The sequence below is a fragment of the Thalia democratica genome, chromosome 4 (assembly GCF_965202585.1).
Source record: "Thalia democratica chromosome 4, ktThaDemo2.hap1.1, whole genome shotgun sequence".
Classification (NCBI taxonomy): Eukaryota; Metazoa; Chordata; class Thaliacea; order Salpida; family Salpidae; genus Thalia; species Thalia democratica.
Genome location: NC_139168.1, coordinates 36,382,422 through 36,407,079, shown reverse-complemented (window position 1 = coordinate 36,407,079; position 24,658 = coordinate 36,382,422). Strand labels below are relative to the sequence as shown.

Here is a 24,658-nt window from a genome sequence, read left to right as displayed (position 1 = left end):
TGTTTTGTATTAGGCTTTATAGGATATCTGAATATTACAATATCGAATATCACAAAAACTTCATGCTGGTATTTTTTTTTTCAGTTTTTGTAATATCGATCATTTCAAAGTGCATTTTTGATTCTAAAAAGTTGTGTATATACCAGGTGTGTGACACACTCAGACTAGTTTAAACAATAAAAAATAACTCAAGAAAACTTATTTTAGTTTCAAGTTTTTCAGGTTATACAAAACTATCAGGTCAGGTTACTCAGCTAGTTTGAAACACTTGAAAACATCAGGCTAACTCAGTCAAACTCAGGTTAGTTTGATTGTTTTTTTTTAAACTCAGTCTTGTTTGATTTTTTTTTAATAAAAAACAGGCTAGTTTGGATATTTTTCCCAAATATCCTGCTTTTTTTAAATTTAAATTTTTTAAAAATAAATTGTAATTTTGAGTATTAGAGATTTATTAACAGTCATTTTCCAATACTTGGCTGATACCAATGTTATTTTTAATTTTTTAATAGACTCAGGCTAGATTAATGTAACTTCATGCTAGCTTTTAATGATATTTTAAAGATTAACAACCCTGTCAGGCTTGTTTGTAGCCAATTGAAGCTAGTTTTGACATTTTCCTAAATTTAAGGCTAGTTTTTATGAATTAACAATCAATATATATTTTTATAAGTTATTTTCTTATCATGATTTTTTAAGGGTTTAAGTTTTTTTTTTGGCTTCTACTACTTTTGGATGACTCAGGCAAACATTTTGTTTTCAAAAGTGGAAACTCTGTAACATATCCATCAAAATAGTAAACTCAAAACTATTTTGTCTCTTTTAAAAATGTTATCTAAATAACCAAAATAGTTGTAACTGTACATTTGATAGAAGTTTGAACTGATTTTTAAATTATTAACTTTATTTTAAAAGCCCAATACAATATTGACTGTAATCTTAGTTAGCAAAAGTATGTTAAAATATCTTGTTAAAAAAATATCAATAAAAATCATTTTTAAATTTTACAAGAAGTCAAATAGATTTAACACTAGTATTGCCTAACTTTAAAAATGTCTGCTACAATTAATAAAGTAAATATTTCCAGATCATAACATTCTAAAAGTTTAATTTTGTGTCAAGCTTTATGCAAATTTGTAAAAATGTACAAGCTTTCTAAATAGTTTTATTTTAAGCCTATTCAAAATAATTCATAGATTACAATTAAATGATTTTTGTAAAAGTATTTGAGAAAAGTTTGATATGTTATTGTATTATTTTTCTAGTAAAAGTACTAATACTTTTTCAGCTTAAGTTTGCTTAGTAAAGATTTTCAAGAAATCTGTTAAACAAATGTAAAAGATCTATCCTTTTGAAATGGAACCAATGAAAGATGAAGCAAGTTCGCGTCTGATTGACTATTTAACAATAGTAGGCACAAAACACCCAAATGGAAAACCTCGTCAAAACCCTGAGCTTATTTGCAGGTGTGTAGTATACTGTAAATTTAAAGTTAAACGAAGTTAAAGTAGTTAAAATTTATTATTAATATTGTTTTAATGAAAATACTATGTTATAAAATTGTTTAAATTTTTGTAACAGTATTATACTTATAACAACACTTAATCACGGGTTGCGCACTGCATTCAAAATTTTGTTTCAACCAATTAAGTATAATTTTGATCTAAACATCATTTAAAAAAAATTGTGTTACCTTTAAAACATAAATTATTCCTTATTTTTTGTCTAAAAATATTAGTAAAAATATGCTTTTTAAGCACCATTAAATGTTTTTTTGACCTGCCCACATGGCTTAAAGTTTAGTTAAAAAAAAAAACAAGAAAAATAATGTTTTTTATATATCTATAGTAATTTTATACACTTTTTTAATAAAATAAAATAATTATTACACACTTTTTTCACATGAAATCCATGTCAAACTCAAAAGTAATTTTATTATTGCAAGCAACTTTACAGATATCCTTCTGAAGATCATAAAGACTTTCCTTTTTCAAACGAAGTGTGTTACTTTTGTCAACCTGAATCTTGCATTAGCGTTTGTAGAAGGTAGTTTTTGTTTAATACTTAAAACAAATTAAATCAACTTTTGAACATAGTATTTTGCAAATGTAATACTAAAGCGTTTACAATAAGTTTACTTTCAAAATGCTACCATATTAGTCTATGAAAGTTTGACTTGACATTAATTATTTTAGTAACAAGTATTTTTTAATAAATTTGTTTTTACACAGACCTAATCAAATACTCCATGAGGATACATCTTCTTTTGTTTTTATGCTCACTGAAAAAGACAGTGGTTTTGTGAGGTATGGAGTTTGTGTAAATTTCTATCGTCCATTTGAAATGAAAGATTTAAAGAAATTGAGAAAAAAGTTCAAAAATAAAAGTTGTAAAAAGTTAAAGTAAGTTATCTATTAATTTTATTCAAAGATTTCTTTCAATTTCTATTCAAAGATTAAAAATTTCTAAGTTACAAAATGCTATAAAGTATGTTTACGTTTGTATACAAAGTACAACCTAATAATTTTTTTACATGTATACATTATATTTTTAATTTAGTGTTGCTTATTTGCATAAAATTTTGAAATATATTAAATGTTATAGAACATTACATTTTATAGATTTTGTACAAAAATTATCTAAATTGTCTGTGCTAAATTTACATTTAAAATTAAAAGTGTTAGCTAAAACTAATTAGTTTGTACATACAAATACCTTACAAATGTATTTCACATCTTGTAGTATTCAATTACTGTTTTATCATGTTATTTGATTTATAAAGTGCTAATTTAATATTTAAATTAGCATTAGCTATTGAAACATTAAAAGTTTACAATATCAAGTATAAAATTGCTAATTTTTAGACTTTGATATTACAAAGTGTTTATAAATTGTTCTCTTGCTTTTTGGTTTTGTAAACATTATCTCTTAAAATTTTATTTTGTATTATTATAAATTAGAACCAGAAGTTTTCAAATTTAATTGTTTTCTAATGGTTTTCAATTATCAAAATTTCATTTTTTGTCAAATTTGTTTCAGTTTTTTCTGCTTTTAAAACAGTGTTTACTATTTTGCTAGAAAAAAGTTCAAAACTCATATGTTAAAAAACAGTTCACTTCAAGAAAAACCTCCAAAAGATGAAGCAAAGTTACTAGCAGAGCAGACCGCAAACGTGAGACTGGCAGAAAGCACTCACGGTTTAAATGACAAAATTATAAAAAGTCCGTCCACATCTTCCCTGAGAAGCTTGCCATTGCGGTCGAGTTTGCGGCCGAGATGTGGCGACTGTAATGAAGCAAAGTCAAAATCTTTTTTGTCTAAAAAATCTCATGTCCAAAGTCCTGCGCCAAGTGAGTTATGCAGTGAAAATTTGTCTTTCATAAAAGTTCAAGTTAACGGCTTGTTTTTAAGATTAAAAGTTCCTTTTAATATGTCTGTTTTAATATTTGTATCAAGTAACTATTAACTTTAATAGTGAACTACGTTTGTCTAACAAAGTCTATAATTTTATTTGCTTTCACTGGTATTAACAACAATGCTTGCTTTATTACTTGTTTTATTTTAAACAAAACTTACTTAACTAAAAAGTGTTTTGTTTTTAATTGTAATTTTAAGTAATACTAATTTATTTTAGGTGCTAGAAGAACATTTCGAACACACACTTTAACCTCACTATGTATTATCAGTAGACATCCTTTTATATCTATATTTAGAAGGTACTTTTTTGTTTGTTTTAAAACTGAAATAAAATAAAATAGTTAGAGTTTTTAAGAATTATTACTATTTACAATGCTATTAGTCAACAAACGCTCACAAATATAATTTTGTTTACAATAAACTTCGAAAACATTATTTAAATCTAGTAGTCATTCATATAAAAATTTACATTCATTTCTACAAAAGTTGTAGTTTTAAAACAATTGTTATTGTACGCAAATACTTTGTTTGGCTACTGGTGTTTTGCTGCCCATAAATATGAACACTTTTACGGAGCTTACAACTCAAAATTTAACTATACTTTGAGTTGTAGGCTCAACTGATTTTTTCAATATTTAAGTTGGAGCAAAAAAACGTTAGTTGAAAAAAATTCTGCATTTAATAACAGTTGTTTGACTTTCCATTTCTGTTGAATCATTGGAATATAATACCTTGTTATGATAGTTTAGATTTACTGTGAATTATGAACCAAATTGTGCATATTTCTAATTTTTAAGTTTATAAATTTATTAAAAAAACAAACATATTCTTTATGTTATAAATAATTTATTAGTTCCTTTTTATAAATAATTAATTATGAATGAGAATTTATAACACTTTCTTGATATTTCTGAATTATAAGCGAAAAATCTATGTGATAAAAGTATTCTAATTAATTTAATTTTAAATAGCTTGATATAATTTTAGATATTAAAGTTATTTAAGTTAAATTTATATAACAACTATAAATAAACTAAGTAATTTTAAACTATGTTACACAAAGTATTACAAACAATTGTTTGAAAAACTTGTTTGAATGATAAACATTTAATAGACGCTAAAAAAAGATTTTTTAAGTTGGAGTATAAAAAATAATTTTACAAGTCTGTATACCTAAGTATGATATTTTTAATATTTTTGACAATCTTCTCTAACGCCATAAAAGCTTTGATAGTTGTATAATATAAAAAAGTGCAATTTGAAATAACATACGTTTTACACACCAATCGTTTCTTTGCGGTCACTTACCAAGTCATTATATAAAAAAAACTTTAAAAAAATGCAATTTTTACGTCAAAATATTTTTGTACGTGCTGAAATTAATAAGTGCTTGCATGAAAAGTTTATTTTAGGTATTAGTTGATAAAATCACATTAAAACTTTTATTGGATTTTTTTCCTACATAATTTACAGTTGACTTACTTTAGCAAAATAGTTTATATAATGCACTTATCAATAGAACAACAAGTTTAATTAAGTCAATTATATATTTACTTTTTACTGTAATGTTATTATATACTCTAACTTTAACTATTATTTTTAGTAACAAAAATATAGAAATAATTACTTTTTTACAAATAATTTTTTTCAAAATAAATCGTAACTGTTTCTTAAGTATTTTAGCTTTTAAGTTTACAAAATAACCTAAAAACCATGTTTTTGATTTGAAACTCCATGTAAAGACTACTTTATTTAATGAAACGTACCAAAGTAAGTTTTAAATTATGTTAATTTAGAAAAAATTTTGTGGCTGTTATTTTAGTACTTGTGAAATTTTCAAAATGAAGTTTTGTTAAACTTTAGGTAACAAAAATTAAATTCTATTTTTGTTTCATTAATTAGGCTTTACCTGTATATACTTTATGAAAAATTATTTTTATCATTAGATGCTTGCTAACACTAAAAAGAATAATAGAAGCATGTTACCAAAGAACAAACGCAAAAAGTGGAAAAAGCTCTGGAAGATTTAATAGGTTTAGTTACCAAATATATATTCAGTTTACAAACATCCAAGAACATTAATAAAACATAGCGAACAAAACAAAAACTTTTTACTAATAAAAGTTCTTTCTCGCTTTAAGCTATTCAACTATGCGTTATACCAACGACAAATGTTTTCTTTCAGCATTTGGGGTTTGCTGGCCGGTTGCGAGGAATCGAAAGTGTCGGGAGTGGTTCTTCACGACGTCCGGGAAATCAACAGTTGGGTTATGAAGCTGCTGCAGTGCCCCGTTCCAACTGCAGGCAAAAACAAGGTCACCCTCGAGCTTCTACCGCCATCACTCCAGGTTGTTTTTGTTGAAAATACATTTATTGTTATTTTTATTTAATAATTTGATAAGAAAATCTAATCAATTGATATAAACTTGTTCATTTTACATTTTTGAATTTATTTTTCAGACGCCATCAATTATAGCCATTCCTGATTCAACAAGACTGTCTCTATTGGACTTTCCCTTGCACCTTCCGTTAGAATTGCTTGGAATAGATTTGTGTTTGGAAGTTTTGACTGCTATTCTGTTAGAAAATAAGGTCAATTTAGTACTTCTTGGATAAAATTTTAATAAAGTTGAATATCTATCAGCGTTTTTAAATGCTTGCATTCCTTTTGTATTTGTAGCAAAATTAAAGTAAATTAGCGTACAATAGAACTATTGATAGTTATACTTATAATTTTCAAAGGCGTATTCAATTTTATGTTTGTTTTAAAGCGTTTTTTCTTAATTTTACAATTTCTTTTGTAGTTACAATACTTAAATATTTACATTATTTATCAGCTTTGATCTTTCTCACAATTGTGTATATTGTGTTTTACCCATAATTTAAAGTATGGCTTTATTACCAAGACGTTTAACTGATGTGGTGTTTCTTTTATCTGTTTAAGATATAAACAAAAGTTATGTATTCTATGAATTTATGAATTTAGAGAGTAGCTAATAAGATGAAAATAATTTTCAAATTTACTTCTTGTTACTTACTTGAAATTTTAGCTTACTCGCTGAAGTTAAGACTCAGGACTGCTATTTAAAGAAGGTTAAAAACATGATTCATATCTAAAAAGCAACTTGAGAAAATATTTTATTTAAATTCCATCTTTTATGAATTTCAACAAAAAAAATTTGATCGCAATAAATATTTCTAAAATCATTTACTTAGTTAGCAATTTCGTAGGTGGTGCTTTTATCAAAGGATTACAACGCGCTTTCCATGTCCATAATGGCGCTGATAAGCATGCTGTACCCGCTCCAGTACCTCTTTCCGGTGATTCCCCTCCTACCGCAATGCTTGCCGGGCAGCGAGCAGCTCTTGCTGGCCCCGACCCCGTACATCATCGGAATTCCGAGCAGCTTCTTCGAGCAGAAGAAGAAGTTCGTGTTTCCCAACGACGTGTGGAAGGTCAACTTGGACACGAACAAGGTTTGTGTAAATTTGTTTTTCGAAAACAATGCACTGCACATGCATGTATCTAAAATATTTTTGAACTTTTACATTATTATTTTGTTTTATTTACCTGTTTTTTAAACCATGTGTTACTGAATGCATTTAAGATATGTTTTTTTTTTCAAACTTTTTATATTTTTAGTTTGTAGCAAACGACGTGATCCTAATTTTTTTGTGTTGATAAAACTTTTAAATTTCTTTAATACTTTTCCATTTGCAAGTTAAAATATTATAAAAATAAATTTAAGATAATCAAGCCGAGAGGGTGTCCCGGTCTGCCGAGATTGCCGGAACCGGAAGGCTCAATACTAAAAGCTCAACTTAAACAGGTATTTTTTGTATTATTATTATTATTTGTTCTTTTAATTCAGCCAGATAAAAGTAGTCTTTGAAGGAATTTTAAATAAAGCTGTTTATTTATGTTGTGTTTTAGTATATATCTTAAAACTTGTAAGTTATGTTTTCTAAAAAAATAACTATGTTTTTTTATGTATTTAAGTTTACAATATCAAAACAGCTGTTTATCATAATTGCAGTAAGAATTTACATAAATTATAAATAAGTTTGTTAGCTCTCTAAAATTTCTTTATGTACAGTTAAAAGATATTTTGGGTTAAAATCAATTATGTTTGTTTGATTGTTTCTCTTTAACTAAATTTTAATTTTAGTTTTTTAGGATTAAAAATAAAAATATTCATATAATTTGAATAATGTTTTTCATGATAATGAAGTAATAAAAAAAATTAAAGACCAAAATTCATACAAAGTGGCGATAAAAACGATACATAATAGTAGTTATTTATAATAAAAGCCATATAACCTAGGTACTGAAAGTCAATTCAAGAGTTAGCATATTTATACTTTTACCTTGGAATGACGAAAATCTACAATTTCGATAAAAATCGATTTCGTTTGCTTTGCTTTGTATAGTTTCTCCAAATCCATTTACTTAAAGTTGAATATTTACACTTTACAGTTACCTAAGGTATGCAGTTGCAATGTAACTTTAAGTTGCACAGCACATGAATAAAAACACAAATATTTTGTGTTAGTGTGAACTGCTAGTATATTTGTTTTTAAAATTTGTAATTTATCGGTTTCAATTCCTTATCAAGTTACATTTTAAAATAATTTTTCATACTTTACGTAGGTTTTGAATATTTGTATATTCAAATCTGACATAACGTTTTATTTTTCGATACAAATATGCTAACTCACAATTTTTGAATAATTAGTTAGCATACTAAAAAAGACCGAAATACACATCCAACACATATACAAAAGAGTAGTTCTTTGTACATTATTAATTTTCAATTTTAATGGAGCTAAATTGCAAAATTAGATTTAAAAATTGTTTTGTTTTGATAAATTTTAGTTTTAAATGACTTTTATAATTTGTTTATATATTTTTTTATGATAATTTCACATAAAATAAATCTTTGTGTTATATTATTGTATTAGTTGAAGAAACTATTCAACGGTGTTTTCACTCAAAATGCTATATAAGTTGTTCTATTTATTTTTCATTTGGCAATAAAAGCTAACTTTCTATATATGGACGAGATTTTTCTTGAAGTTTATTGATCTGCGTTGAAAATGTGTTTAACTTTTTCCTTTCAAAGGCCCTGGCAAGCATGAGTCTGAACCCCCCTAACATCGGAAAGCAGCAGAATAACAGCAGCGAGTTACCGCAAGTCTACGGGAACGATGTCGATTCCGTAGACGTTGCAACCAGGTTTGTACTTTTCGTGACTTTTCAGAGTGTGGATTTAAGTTTTATATATGTGAACATGCTTACAGTTTTTTTTATAACGTGCTTTATAAAAACTTAACCTCGTGTTTTTTTGTTTGGAAAAGTCGTTGCCCTTGTTTTATGACACTGTTATGCCGCACTTGAACTTACTCTAACGTGTCAGGCGACTTGCATTAAGTGTTTGAATAACGCTATTGTGTTACGCACTGTGCAAATATTAAACAATCGAAACAATGTTAATGCGTCAGTATTTGTATATGTTCTTTATGCTTTTAATATTTTCTATTGGCTGTTGTAAGTACAATTAAACATAATTACTTTTAAAAGCTACTAGTTTTGAATAAATTTCTATTTCAAGGTTATAAAAAGTAATATAAATAGTCTTTATTCATTTTACAGATTGAGCTACTTTAAGCTTTTTTTGAATTTTTTGATTTAAATTCTAAAATTTTTTTTTTCTCAAAACAAAAATTTTGTAGAGTAGCAATGGTGAGGTTCTTGGAATCGGCAAACACGCTGCAGTATTTCGCCGATCACACGAGAACGCTGCGCTTGTTTCCGCGGGCCGTCGTCGCTTTTCAAAAACACAGCTTCATGCAGTCCAGGTGTTTGTTGTTTTATATTTCTTGATACAAAAATATCGTATAAGGTATGTTATCATTACTTACACTGTTTTTTTTTTCGTTTAAAAAACTTTATTATTTTTAGATTTAGTCTTCTTAAAATTTATTAAAATATTCAAACGTGTTTATACTTTTTATTGCTATTTTCTCATCTTTTAACATAATATAATATACAGATCACGGCAAAGCGAGTTCACCAAGCAACTGGCACAAACCCAAGCGGTGGAGTACTTAGCTGAATGGTCGTTACTGCCTGATAATATTGCATTTTTGCGAATAAACCAAAGTAATATTTAATTTTTGTCATTATTTTTAACATTTTTTAGGTAAACTTGAACATAGACTGTAGTTCTATTTGAGTAAGATTCTAGCTGGAGATCTCTGATAAAGTGGTCATTGTTTTAAAAAAGAATAGTTTGAAATATAGAATAGTTATTTTGTTTAACAGTCGGATTTCATATATATTTTTAAAGATTTCAATAAAATAATACTAGGAGTACATTTAAAAGTATATTCTTCTTTAAAGTGCCTCTGTCAAAGTTTCATCTTTAAAACTCAATTAGAATAATAAAGTCATAGTTCAACTCAACGACATTTAACTTAGACATCGACAACCCGCTGCACATAGGAGACAAAGCGAAGTGGTTCGAGCAGCAGCTGCACAACATCAACCACTGCACACACGAACAGTGCTCCTCCTTGGTGGCCACCATCAACATGACTGACGAGATACAGCAGCGAGAGTCCGACAACGCTCCCACCGACGAAAGCGGTCAGTTGCAACAACGTTTGCTTCTTGTAAATAAGGAGAGCATGAAAAATAGATGATGAACTTGATTTTAAGTGAACAAATATATATAGAAAATTACTGCGCTCTATTTAAAACAGATATTTAAATTTTACATATGCTTTTAATATTCCATCTAATTGTACTGAATAAGTCATGTGGCCTTTAACTTTTTTACAAACAGACTCCGGGTCACAGTGCTCCGACGAGTCCGTCTCTCATTCGTGCACGTCGACGTCCAGTGAGGAGTTTTTGACGAACAACGAATCAGAAAGCAGCATTGTGTCTACGCCGACCAGCTGCGAGGACATCTCTCCGAGCAACAGCGACGCTCAAGCAGTCGTCAGCTGCGAGCCGGTTGCTCCGACTAAGACGCCGGTCGCAAAGCCGTCTCCTTCCCAGACTGTGGGGCATCAGCAGAACAACATTGGTGAAGAAAGTATCAAAAGTTAGCTTTTGTAAAAAAAAATCTGAAATTTTCGAGTTCTTAATATAGATGTGGTATGTTTTCAAATTACTTACTTACTAAATGCATTAATTATAAAAGTTCTTAATCTAGTGATACAATTTCAATGCAGCCCCGAGAAAGCTGCTGATTGACAGTTCAATAGTGAGAAGGGGATCTCCCTTGCAAGCCAGCCACCAGGTGGCGTTGCCGAGAAAATCTTCCCCACAACCGAAACGGTGGGCGCCTAGCAACCAGTCGCCTGCCACAAACAGCGCCACCTCATTGAACAGCAAAGAAAATCAAAACTTTCTCAAAGTATGAGATTTTGTTCACTTGTTAATTTATTTAAGTTTTTTTTATTTTTTTTATACATATTAGCAGAAGTTTCAAGTTTGAATATTTATTGTTTTTAATTAACTTAATAATAAGTTCTGCGATATAAAATTTTTTCATTCTTTAAAATCAGGTACTTTTTTATATCAGTTTTATTTTGTGTTATTTTTCAACACTTTTTTGATTAAAACTTATGAAAGTATAATCATTTTAAGCTGTGTATTGAAAAATTAAACACTTACTTTGTCTTTTGGAGTTTCAAAAAGTCAGCCGAATTTACATTTTAGTAAATATCTATATCCCACAACTACAGTTTTTTTTAAAGTGAGTAATTGATTTTTTTATACACCTGATCAACCGATACTATTTCCTAGTAATTCTAGTTTACGTTGCGAAATAAAAAACAAACATCCGTTAAAGAACATTTGGTACCAATTCAAACAAAAATCACCATTAAAGCAACCGAATGTCACAGGAAATAACCAAAAGCGTGTTGGACGGGCAAGGAGTGGGCTGGTTTAACTTCAAGAAGGTCAGGAGGCTGATGGAGTGCGAGTCGCTGAGAATATTTCTGCTGCAGCGGCTCAACCAGTCGACGCAAGACGAAGCCAACACCGAGTACGTGGAAGACATTGTGAGTTTTGTAGATTGTTTTATGAGTAAGTAGTTTAATCGCCGTTCATAGGTTTGCAAGTAGTTGATTTGTTTTGGACTAAAATGTGCATGAAGTATTCGTAATAATGTGTTTTATTATTTTAAAATGCTCAAAATACTATAAATTCTACCACTAAAATTATCGATTTAGTTTTTAACCAGTTAGTACGTCTAAACTATTTATGATTGCTAAAGCAACTTCTACAAATTTTTTGATACTTTATTACATATTTTTCATTGGAAAAGACATCAGTTGTAAAAGTTTAAATTTTTAAATTTTTTCTAATTAACTTTAAATTTTTAAATCAAGCTTGTAGTTGAAGTCTCTTAGTGTAAAACAAAATATCAAATTTATAAGTTTAGAAAATTTTGCAAACATTTAGTATTTTATTTTAATATGTATTGCTTCTGTATAGTCCTATGAATAATGGTATAAGTTTACATTTGTATTATTTTTTTATTAAGTACATCATAAATTAGAAATAATGATAATAAATTTTCCTTATTTATTTTGAAATTTTCGATTAAAAGAAATATTTTTATTTAATTTTAGTTATAGATTTTTATTGAAATAATTTTTATTTAATTTTAGTTATAGATTTTTATTGAAATAATTTTTAATGACAAAGTTACAGTAATATGAACTGAATAAACATTTAGGTTTTCTACTTTTTTGCTAAGTTTAAATAGATATGTGTTTAACTTAAATGTTAAAGACTTATATTTTATAAAGCTGGTGGTTTTAAAGTTCCAAATGGGTTTTTTGTCGCTGAATTTATAAATAATTAAATGTTTTTCAACCGTCAATGCATCTGTTTAACCTTGGAAATCTCTTTTGTTTGAATTAGTGTGATAAACTACTTGAAGTTTTCAGAAAGCAAGTTTAGATCTACTATGAATTAATGATGAATCTAAATAACTAATAAAAGTATTTTAGTAAAAAAATACCGAGCAATACAAAACACGCATTCTTAAAAAATTAAACATCTATAAGCTTTTGTTTTATCACGTGTAAACTAAATAAGCTAATAAAAAAAAGCTGCAATGATCGGTTTAAATATTTTAAAAAGTTGAACCGTTCACGTTAAAGTAATGCAATATCGATTTGACGCAGGAAATCGGGTTGAAAGTGTACAAGGGCATGCTGGACCTGCTGAAGTGCGTCGTCACCGGCCTCGAGTCCACCTTCAACATGAGGAACGGGCTGGGCGGCATGGCGAGCGCCCTCAACCTCCTCGAAATATGCCACACCCACTATTATGCGAAAGGTTTGTTTTTGCTTTTTTAGTCAGAATGAGTGTGTTTTTGTGAAATGATTTTCGTCTGCATGGTCGACATGTTACCATTGTTTTGTTCTCTTCAAAATATATAAACAGCACGTTGAATGATTGCATTTTAACTGATTAAGTTCATTTCGCTTACTTATATTAAAATATTCAAAAAAGAAGTGAAAGCGCCAACAAAGAATAAAATCCCCCCTAAAGTTCCCCCTCACCCGTCCTCGTTGGAGGATGGCAGAGAAGCTAAGACGAGCGATGAGAGCGAAAAAGTTTCAGATGTCGAAACTGTTTCAAGCATTGGTTGGTTTTTTATACGACAGGGTTGCCAAAAAACCTGAAAAAATCTCGAATTTGATAAATTTTGAAAAATCATTGAATTTTGCATGTAGAATAATGAAATTTAGATTAGATACGAAAATCTATAAACAATTTTTTTTGCACTTTTTTTAATTTTATTTACTATAAAAAACATTTAAAGTAGCATTACATTATCTTTTCAATGTTTTATCCTATTTAGCACAGTTTTGTACGTTACATTTAATTCTACGCTAGAAATAGAAAAAAAAACTTTTAAAAACCTGGAAGTAATTCAGAAAACCTGAAAAATAAATATTAAAAAAAATTTTGGCAACCCTGTTACGAACAGTTTTTTTGCTGACTTTATTGTTCTTCAACGCTTTTGTTTTAACCTGCATGATCGTTAAGCTGATTTTTCTTGTACAGTGCTGATCAGCTTCGAATGTTTTGCATGTACATGTTAGACAGTATTTTTCAATTTAAGATAAGTTCTAACTAACTTTATAGTTCTGTATCACACCAAAATGTTTTTGTCCAGATTCTTCACTTTCATCTAAAGACAGCTCGAGTGTACGCAGTTTCCCAGCAAGAATTGCATACGAATTAGTAAGTTTTAAATAATGTTTGCTGTTTTTCTAAAAATCAAATAGACTGTTTTTAAAGTTTAGGGACTAGTAGTTTATATTGTGAAATGTTTGTAAAACTCTTCATAGTTTTTAAGTATAATTTTATAAATATAGCTAACGCTATTTTCTTATAGAAAGTATTGAAAGCTTAAGTATAACGCATACTTTAAAGTAAGCATCAACTATTTTTGTGCAGATAGTTGTAAATTATAATTATAAATGTAAATTATAATTTTAGCTGGCTTAATAAAGTGTTTAAGTTTTACTTTTAAGAATAAACAACATCTTAAAATTACTCTATGTTGTTTAAATTTTTATTAACTTAATACTTGTATATAAAAATGTTAAATAAAGCTCAATCGCAAAAAATTCTTAATTTAATTATAGAGATCTTTCCAGCTGAATTTCAAGGTAAATGGTTCATATCATAATCTGCTGTTTAATTTTGTTTACTTTTAGCAAGATTTTGATTTTTTGAACATTTTTTAAGCACATTCTTTCAGTTTACTTACTTAATCAAGTTACTAAATTTTACTCAGTTTTAGTTTGTTTTATAGACTTTTACAAAAGTAGTTACTGAAAGTTTATTTAAAGTATTATTATTTATTCTCCTAGTAGTTTGTATGTTTTAATAATTTTTTGAACAGCTGGTTTTTAATAAAATTATAAGCTTTTTTTTAATTCTTTTAACACTATCTGGTATTGAAAATTTCTGTTTGTATCGGTTGCTTGATTACTTTTCTAATAATTTAATGAAAAACTGATTAAGTTTTTGTCTTAAGAACTTTTATTTTTGTAAAATATTTGTTTAAAGGTTGATGTTTGAGCGTATATTTTTTTATAACTAGGTTTTAGTATATAGAAAATGATTTATTAAACATATTATTTGAATTTTTGGTGGTTGAAAATTTTTCCCTTATTTTGGAAAATATTGATCTGGACAACAAAAACCAACAACAAAATAATTTTAATCCGTCTGTGCTTAACTTATTTACAATTTATTTTAATTTAATTTGTTTAAAACAGTAGGTGCATAATTTTGTCAAACATCTTGATTTTTTTGTTATTACAAGCATCACTTACTAACCTAAAGCTATTTAGATATTTTCTTTTTTCTTTGCTTATAATTAGTTTTTAAAAGTTACACTTTTTAATTCAGTCATTTTTTTGCCCATATATTTAAAACTAAAGTAAAAAATTTCATACTACGATTTTAATTACATTACGTTTTCGAAACATATCTAGATGTTCAAAGCAAAAATTTTTTAATTAATACCTTGTTTTTCATCTGATTATAAACACGTTTATACTTCTTTAATCTCCTAAACAACAGTTTTAAAAATAGATGCTCTTCCAATATCCGATATAATATTAAAAACATAGTAGCAAGTATTCTAAAAAAATTAATGTTAAAACATAACTTTGAGTAAAGCTTCAGTTTTACTAGTCTAATAAACATCATAGTTTTTAAATTTAGTATTAAGTTTATTTTAATTTCGATAAAATCTTTTTTTTTAAACTCAGAACTTTAATTTTTTGTTCATCACTAAGTTGTAGAATTTTTTGTTTAGTTTTTCATAAATAAAAAAGTATTAATTTCTTGATTTACGAGTTTGTAAATTTTCTGCTCTGGTGCAAACTAAGATCTTTTGTTGTTACTCTTAAACTAAATTAAAATTATACAAGAAAAAATGTACAGTAAATTAGCTCATGGGAAAGCAGTTTTACTACTAAAATGATTCACAATGAATTTAAAGTAAAATTTTTGTTTATAAGCTGAATGATACTTTTTCACTTAGAATATTAATTATTTTTTACTTTTTTTTGCAAACATTGGAAGCTTGCTCAAAATTTTATTTCGAAAAATTTGTTTATAATTTGTGTTATCAGAAAAATATTCATGACGATTTATTTTTTTACTTAGTTCAAGTTTTTTACAAAAAAAAAAGTAAAATGGTACCTCTCAAGAAAAAAAAGACCAAACTGACTTAAAATATTTACCTTATTACTAATAAAAAATTAAACGTTTGTTAACAAGTTGAACATTGTAGGACAACTTGTCAATGAGATCAGATTCGAGTTCGCAGCAACAGGATGTCAGGTACCGCAACAAGAAGCTGATCAGAGTCAACTCGGATATTGACGACGATGAGGAACGAGTATTCCTCTATGAAGGATTGCTTGGTATGTGCTGTAGATTATTTGTTTATGAAACTTCACACACTCTCCTAATACTATCAGTTTGTATGTTTTAATAGTTTATATATTTGTAAATACTGAATTTAAATCTTGTATAGTACCGATTCCTCATTAAGTTAACCAAAAAAGTGTTAAAGTTAACAAATTTTAAATGTAAACACTACTACTATTACTGCTAAACCTTATAATTTTAAAACTGTTTTATTAAGATTTCAAACTAATTAAATTCCAAAAAGAATAATGGACACTGTTTTTTTTTTAGTTCTTAATATCTACTGTTAAAAAATAATGTTTTCTAAATAATTTATAAAAGAATCACTAAACTAGTTTGATTACCTAGTTGCTATTTTTATGTTCACTGGTAAACTGATAAATCATAAAAACTTGATATTAAATTGGTTCATTTTATCGGTTTATGTAAGTTAAATTTGTGTGGTGTATTTAACAAGTCTTTTTACAAATAGTTGCACAAATACTAAACGTAAAAAAATCTACAACAAGTAAACAATCAACCTTGTAAAGCAGACGCCCACACATATTACCAAACATTAAACTTTGATAATTATCATTTGATACACTTCAAAGCAAATTTTTAAGTTATATTTATTTTGAATGTTTATATTTTAAATTTAACAATTATGTAAGTTGATACTTTTATATAAGTTTGAGTTACAATTAATCAAATTCAAGGAATATTCCGCAACAACTTAATGTTGCACCTTGAAGAAGTCGCCATGGAAACAGCAAAGAACATAAGTCACATGACCAACAACCAATCGACAATAAGTGTGTAAAATCTTTATATCGGTGTTGTCATTGCATGATGTGTTCATGTAAAATTTAAAAATACATATATTGCACCAAATCGTCTGTTAAAAGTATCACCTATTACAACTGTTTGCAATATTGCTTATTATATAGATAATTGTGATGATCTCGGCTTTGCCGACGATGGTTCAAAGTTTCACTGCTAAGTTGATAGCTGTAAAACTTCGAATTCTAGTACAAAACTCAATAATATTGTAATGATACTTAAAAGTTTAAACACTTCATCTTCATATTTTATTGAATTCTTCTAGATTGCGAGTGTTTACAAAAATGTTTGTTATCTACAAATATGTTTATATTGATTTTGAAATTTTTATGTACAAACTAATCATTTTATGAATATAGTACTTTGTAACCCATGGATGTAGGTTACTTAAATAACAAACTTATTAGGTTAATTGAATGGTTAGAATACATAACACACCAACACAAGCAACCATAATTAAATTTAAACTTGAGTTAACTAATGCTGATATCAAAAAGTATTTAGGGCTACTCTATATAAAACTAGGCAAGATATTGAATTGTATTAAAGAACAATTGAAAACACTAACAAGTATAAACTTTACTTTAAAATGTTTTAAATAAATTGTTTTTAAACCTTTAAACACAATTAAATCTAAATACTTATATTTTGAGAATGTTTAAATTAGAGAGAGAATTAACTGCTTGAACTTAAATTTATAAAGACACTTATGAGAAGAAAACAAAAAATATATAACACAAGAAAACAATAAAAATTTCTATTCTGGAAATGCATGTTTACTGCAGCAAGACTGTGGCACTATTCTTTCCACCACTCTCTGCGGCTGGTTTACATCGGAACGGGTCAAGTATGCACAAAGAGACACTTTTGCACGAAGACTTTTTTGCACTAAGGGACAATTTTGCACGAGGGGTTTTATTCCGCACGAGGGGTCCTTTCTGCACGAAGGGTCTTTTCTGCACGAAGGGTCCTTTTTGCATGAAGGGTCATTTTTGCTCGAAAGGTCATTTTTGCACGAGATTAATAGAAAAATAAAAATGAAAGATAGATTAATAAATGAATAAAAAAAGTTACCCACTGAGAGTAAGGGTTAGGGTAACAGTGATAGTAAAAATAAGTAAATAAAACCTAATAAAAATTATTAATCAAAAAAATACTAGAAAATAAAAACATTAGTAAAAGTAAGTTATAATAAACAAAAAAAAAACCGACCGAGGGTAAGTGTTAGGGGTAAATAGTGATAGTAAAAAAAAATATAAAAAATCAAAGTAAATAAAATACAAAAGTTTTCAACCCGTGCAAAAGTGTTTTCGTGCAAAAACGTCCCTTCGTGCATATTTGACCCTTCGTGCAAAAGTGTCCCTTCGTGCATATTAGACTCCTACCCGGTTTATATAGATCCGTTCTCAATTTTATTCAAAATTATATCAGGAGTTTTTACTCTTTATTTTCTCCTAACCTAAACTTTATTAAAATTGCATCATTATTTGCATGCGTCTCATTCTGGGATTTTCCCTTAAACACAAAACAGTTTCAAATACATTTTGATGTACCGTTACAACTTCAAACATAATAGTTATAAATGTTGTAAATATAGTACTTTTAACATGATAGTCTTTATTAGCTTTTTATTTTTATTTTGTTATGTAGTTTATAAACTAAAGTTAAGCCTTAATGTCTTTATATTTTTATTTTTTTGATTTTTCTGAACTTAATTACAACTGAAGAATTCTACTGGGCGAAACATTATTTTGTAAAGATATTATTAAATTGAATATTAATTTTGTACATTAATTGTAGTATTTCATTTTAAGTTAACTAAAAAATTATAAAAAAAGTGTTAAGAGAAAGTAATTGGTTTTAATTTTGAAATTAATTTAAGTAAGTTACAATAAAAAAAAATAATTATTTTTATTTTAGTAATTTTTCAGCATAGCTTTGTAAGTGGTATTGAGATTTTAAAGTAAATAGTAATATAATTCACTTTTTTGATTAAAAATGATGAAAAGATCACCAATTCACGTACTTATTACAATAATATTTTACATGTCCTTTAGAAACTTTACCTTTAGAAACTAATTAATTATAAAATAAACCTGCAATGAATTTATTTTGTCATTTATTTCATTACCGCTGACAGATCAAATAAAAAAATTTGGTATTTAGCATTTTTGAAATGATTTATATAACTTTAAAAATTTAGATGCATAAAATAAGATGAATATTTTTATTTTACATTCACAGTTAAGCATCTTAGAAGTTTAGATTGGCTTCTAGTGTAAATAAATATTTTCAAATGTAATGGTTCAAAACTATTTTGTACTTGCTGTTATATATTGTAAACAAGCGGTTATTATCCTTTCTTTCATGTTTTACTCCTTATTGGAAGGTAGTTATAAAATTTACCTTTACTATACAAAACAATGTTTATTTTTGAGGAAGAAAATTATATTTTTTGAAACTTAAGCTAAATAAATATAAAGAATCGTAAAATTAAAAGAGTTTATTTAACTAAAAAAACAATTAAAACTATCTTATAAACTAAAAAGTTCATTCAATTAATAAACATTAATTTACACAACTTGTAATAAAGAATATTTACCCCCTAAAACAACTTAATTTACCCCAAGGGGGTTTACCCAAGTTTACCCAGGTTGAGAATTGCTGTTGTAGACCATTGTCTTTATAACACAGTTCAATAATTGTGATGAACGTTAAAAAACTGTCATTGCTTTGAAGTCGACTTCGAAGTTCAGTCTTTTATTTAAAATTTCAGTATTCAATATTTTTTAAGCAAAGGAAAGATCGAAGCTGTGGGACAAGATGCAGTTTTGGGAGGACACATTCCTCGACTCGGTTGCCATGGAAAGAGACGCTGTTGGCATGGACCAAGTCCCCATGGACATGATTGAACGGTAACATTTTTAGCCCCTTATTTTTTTAAATTTTATGAAATGGTACAAAACCAACTAAGTTATATTTTTCTTCAAAGTCTTATGTTATTTTAGGTTCATATTCATTTCATTTCAAAAACTTTTTTCCAATTTAATTTGAGAGAAGTTTTGTTAAAATTCACTAATTAAATTGACTTCTTACTTGATTTTATAAATATTTTTAATACTATTTTAAAACTTTTTTATATTAAGGTTTTACTATTTTTTATGTTTTTTGTTTAATTTTTGAACTTCATGTTTTAAAAACACTTAAATGTTTCATAATATTTTTTTTTGTGACCAATGTAAATTTAATAGAAACGTAACATTATAAGTTTTAAGTTAAGTTAATTAAAGTAAACAATTTTATTATTTGAATAGTTTTTAGAAGTGCTAATTAGTTTAAACTAAAGTTTAAAATGCAAAGACTTTCTTTTCAAAATAAGTTGAGTGTCTAGAAAAAAAAGGGAAAGAAAGTTTTAACTTTTATTGATTATACGTAAGTTTTAAACTTAATGCCAATTCTAATAAAAGGAATTGTATACTTTAATTTAGATTAATTTATTTAAACTGTGTTACATATTTCTATTCTTTCTAAATTTTCCTTTTAAACACGTAAAAAAAATTTCAGATATTAAATTTAAAACTTTAAACGGGTTAAAGCAGTTTTTAAAATTCCAAATTTTTATTTGAATTACAGTTAAAAGAACATTTTTTAACAGTAAGTTATTAAATATATACACAAGTTTGAAAAAAACTTAAGAACAGATTGAAAAATATGTAACATTTATTCATATTTAATGGTGCTATCACATAAAATTATATTCAAATGTCTGCAGTAAGTTTCTGATGAGTTGCAGTGAAAGCATATTAAAACTTTTATGAAAAACATTGATTGTTATTTATATAGGTAAAAAATAATAGTAGACTTATGTTTTTAATGTCAAAAAATAAAATTATATGTTCTTTGTCTATATATATATTTTTAATGTGTATGTTATTTTACCAAAGTACTCACTTCACCGAGTTGACTAGCTAAATAAATTTTTAACCAATTCAAAATCACATAGAGTTTTAATTATTTGGTATCATATGCTAACTCCAAAAATAGGCTAAAAATTCAAGCTGTCTGTTTTACATCCCGCAGGTACAAATCGGGAAATACCCACGACCGAAAGAGAATGGAGGAAGAGGAAGACGTGCTTCTGTCCACAATTTTGTACAACTTGGTGGCTTACATGGTCATGATGAATGTGCCCCGCAACCACATCGTCACCAAAGTTTGAATTTTATGTTTTTATGTCTAAAAAAGTTTTTTTCCAGTGAAAAATAGTTCAGTCTGTACTTGGTTGTAGTAGTTTTAAGTTTTGTTCGTTAAATCGGTTGCTGAATACAAATGTTTTTATTTTGCTAGTATAGTAAGTATTAAAACTAGCACACTATTTAGTTACTCTGTTTTCCGTTTTTAATAAGTTTTAATGGATTACATTTTTTAAATAAGGTGACTTTTTCAAAAACTTAGGAAACTAAAAATTATATTTGGTTGCAAAGAAGTAATTAAAAAAAAGTATTTCAAGTTTAGATCTTTAAAAAACACCGTAGTTTTCGCCAAACACCAGAATATAATGTTACCATAAGTTTTGAATCACTTTGAATTGAATTGCTTTCTAATGTAAAAAAATGACTTTAATGTTTTTATTCTGAATGTCATTGTAGCAGTCTAACAGACATGCTCTGTTATAAATTGAGAGAATTGGGAAAAAGGGATTGTTAAAGCACTATATATACTACGCATGAACGATTACGTCGCTTTTGTATCGCATGCTTTTTATCGCATGCGCTTCTTGATCGCATAGACGAATAGACAAAAGTCAGTGTTTACTTTTTGCTAGTTTAGTATTATATTATATTTGTGTTCATTTACTTACGATTATAGAGTGTATATAAATACTAAGCTTCAATAAAAATAAACGTTGCAAACCCGAAAACCCAGGTTCGCCGTTTGCTGGGCAAGTCGCACATCGGGCTCCAGTGCAGCTGTGAGATCAATCAGCTCCTGGACAGTTTGAACCAACTCCACGGCGTGGCGATCGACCTGAAGCCGTGCGGAAGTCGCCACATAAGAAAGCAGAGTTTTGTTGTTCACGCCGGCACCGATACGAATGGCGATGTGCTCTTCATGGAAGTAAGTCGTTTTATTTAAATGTGGTATAAACACATCACGTGTTAAAAAAAAAAAAGCAGAACTTATTAAGTTTTTAAATCATTTTTCAAAGTATTTATTTTTAGTAATTTTTTTGTTTATTTCTAATTTAGATTAAAAATTGCGCATAAATTTAAAAATGCTTCATCTTATTCGACCATTTAGGTGTGTGATGACGCAATTATACTGCGAACTGGTTTTGGCACCATTTGCGAGCGGTGGTGGTACGAAAAGCTGATTAACATGACTTTCTGCCCGAAGACCAAAGTGCTGTGTTTGTGGCAGAGAAAAGGTTACGAAACTCAGCTCAACAAATTTTACACTAAAAAGGTTAGCAGTTGTTGCTTTTAAAGTTTTCATAATTTTATAACCTTTTTAGTTACTGATATAGTAAAAATAGCTGTTACATTTTTCTTTGATTTTTAATATTTATATATATCGAAAGCAAATAACTGCGCATATTTACAAAAGAGCTCAGTATTTTTAAGTAAAATCATAGTCAACTGTTATTTTATATGTTTTTTTACGTTAACACTTTATTATCTGTTCAAGTTTTCAGCCGAACTTTGTCGTTACTTGTGTAGAAGAAGAATAGTTAAATGTAAACTTAGTACAAGAACATATTGATTATTCAAAAGTGTAGCATTGTTCTTTTTCCTTTGTAGTTTTAACCACGCTTTTTAGTTCAAGACGATAAGAGTACAAAAATATTTTTGTAAATTTTATGCCTCAATAAATTCACTGTATTTTAAGCAAATTTTCTAGCATTTTTATTTTTTTTCAGTGTAGGGAATTGTACCATTGCGTGAAAGAGGCGATGGAAAAAGCTGCATCCAGATACAACGGTTGTTTGTTTGGTAGAAAAGCTTTTAAGTTTAAATGTCGTATAATTGTCGTCTGTCGATCATCTTTAAGAATTTTACAAATTTAAGAAAAGTACTAAGTAGTTTGAGCTGTAACAGTTTAAAAGTGATTAGCTTGTTAATTATTTTTTTTTTCCTTTCAAAACATCTGAACTTTTAATTAAAGTATTTAGTTTATTTTATTTTGTAGTTGTTTAAGATTTTTTCAAATAAAATAGTGTGCATATAAAACTTAGCCAGTTCAACAGTTAAAACCAATATTCTCTAAGATCTAACTCATAAAACTCATAAAAACTGAAAAAAGTTTATAGTAATACGAACAAACCAAAACAAACAGTACCGGATTTGGGTGGGGAGTTCCCCATAGAAGAAACTGGTAGCGGGGAATGCGGGTTGCTGCAGGTCACTTTGGAGGGGATCAACCTGAAGTTTGCATCCAACCAGGTTGGTGGCTTGTTGTGGTTCGGTTGACAACTCTTAGTTAAATTTTTGCAATTAAAAAATAAACCTATGCTACCTATAATTTAAATACTTTTACACCTTTTTTCGAGAAAAACTTTTTATTTTTATTAAATTACATGAAATGTTTTAGTAGAAGCCTTTAACTATTAATTTTTTATTCATACGGTATCGTGTCTGCCAAAATATTTATAAATTTGAATTTACTTTACCAATTTCAGGTATTTCTTGAGCTAAAAACCATTAGAAAATGCAATAACGTTGACGGAGTATTTCTTCTGGAAGAATATAGTGAGTTTATTAGTGCTTCAAAGTACAATGACTTGATACAAATAAATCTTCTGCAAAAGTTATTTTATTTAACTACTTAATTGTATAGTTATTTTCGACATAGTTTGTTGCTTAACTGTTTCTAAAACATTATAAATAAATTCAAAAAGTATTTTTTGATTACATATCTTAACTTTTAAATGTAACGGTTCTCATTACTTTTGTTTCAAACTTATTTGAAACTTGGTATGGTAACAAAATAATCATCCGTTAGATCGCGACACAGAGAAGGCAGTTGTGCACCGGTACAAATCGCAATACGCCAAGGAAATGTGTTACGCCGTTCTCTGTTTGTTTTCATACCACACTGCTGCCCGTAAAAGCGAAGGAAGTAAGTAAAAAGAGCAAAGTTAAAAAAAAAAAACTGATAAGTTTTATTAATTTATTTATTTCATTTTACATATTTTATTCGCGTTTGTTTGCGGTTTTAATTTTTAAGCATATCTTGTCAGTTTTGTAAAAATACGTGATCTTTTTTTCAACTTTTTTTTAGTTAATCTATCTTTAAAAGTTTTATTTTTTTTGATTAAGCGTGTGTAGTGCAATAAAGTTTTGTACGTTTTTACCATGTCTAAACTATATATTGTGTTGTTGTCAGTCGGTATTATTTGCACCAAATATGTGGGCAATATATGTTTGCCTATTTCATAATCAAGTTTTTTTTCAACATTTGCACTATACATTCTTATGAGCTTTCGCTGTGTTACTTTTTATTATGCTAATTTCGTTTAAGACTGTTTCATATTGACTCAAACGTACTTTGTTTTACTTTACGATATATTGACCTTTATTCATCGTGCAATTTAAGGCTAATGCAAGTTTGTGTTTGTTGAAAAGTACGTGAATATATTTTGAATCAAAATAAAACTTAATCCGTTTCAAACATTGTGCTTAAATTCCTGTTAGTAAAACTTTAACATTAAGAATAAGTTGTTACTAGTTAAGGTAGAAAACAAAAATTATTTAATTTTTATAAAAGTTAATGACAAGATAAATCAGCATGTTTTAGGACATTATTAGAAAAATTGTATTTGTAACAGATTAAATTAGATCTGCTTTCAAAATCTAATCAACTTTAACAGAAGTATATGATCGTAAATATATAAAAAAAAATATTTACTATAAGTTCAAGATGGTATTT

The 24,658-nt window shown here is 27.6% G+C and overlaps 1 protein-coding gene across 1 annotated transcript; it reads left to right on the top strand.

Annotated features, from left to right (window-relative positions):
* The first annotated feature begins 1,290 nt into the window (after positions 1-1,290).
* Positions 1,291-24,354, top strand: LOC145834405 (MAP kinase-activating death domain protein-like). The gene is made up of 30 exons (XM_082941828.1): positions 1,291-1,463; positions 1,954-2,043; positions 2,229-2,399; positions 3,109-3,347; positions 3,632-3,713; positions 5,361-5,447; positions 5,600-5,762; positions 5,875-6,006; positions 6,646-6,891; positions 7,164-7,244; positions 8,538-8,650; positions 9,148-9,273; positions 9,468-9,577; positions 9,896-10,063; positions 10,263-10,526; positions 10,657-10,841; positions 11,335-11,493; positions 12,628-12,781; positions 12,959-13,093; positions 13,629-13,696; positions 14,104-14,127; positions 15,768-15,900; positions 19,524-19,644; positions 20,810-20,942; positions 21,656-21,847; positions 22,031-22,195; positions 22,650-22,710; positions 23,066-23,172; positions 23,409-23,478; positions 23,732-24,354. Exons 1-30 carry the CDS (start codon positions 1,354-1,356, stop codon positions 23,854-23,856), a joined length of 4,014 nt encoding a protein of 1,337 aa, XP_082797954.1. The 5' UTR covers positions 1,291-1,353; the 3' UTR covers positions 23,857-24,354.
* Positions 24,355-24,658: the final 304 nt, after the last annotated feature.

Coding starts and splice junctions, on each gene's coding strand:
- LOC145834405 (XM_082941828.1), top strand. CDS start 1,354: ATGGAACCAATGAAAGATGAAGCAAGTTCGCGTCTGATTGACTATTTA. Junction 1,464..1,953: donor AACCCTGAGCTTATTTGCAG/GTGTGTAGTATA, acceptor GCAACTTTACAG/ATATCCTTCTGAAGATCATA. Junction 15,901..19,523: donor CCTCTATGAAGGATTGCTTG/GTATGTGCTGTA, acceptor ATATTTTTTAAG/CAAAGGAAAGATCGAAGCTG.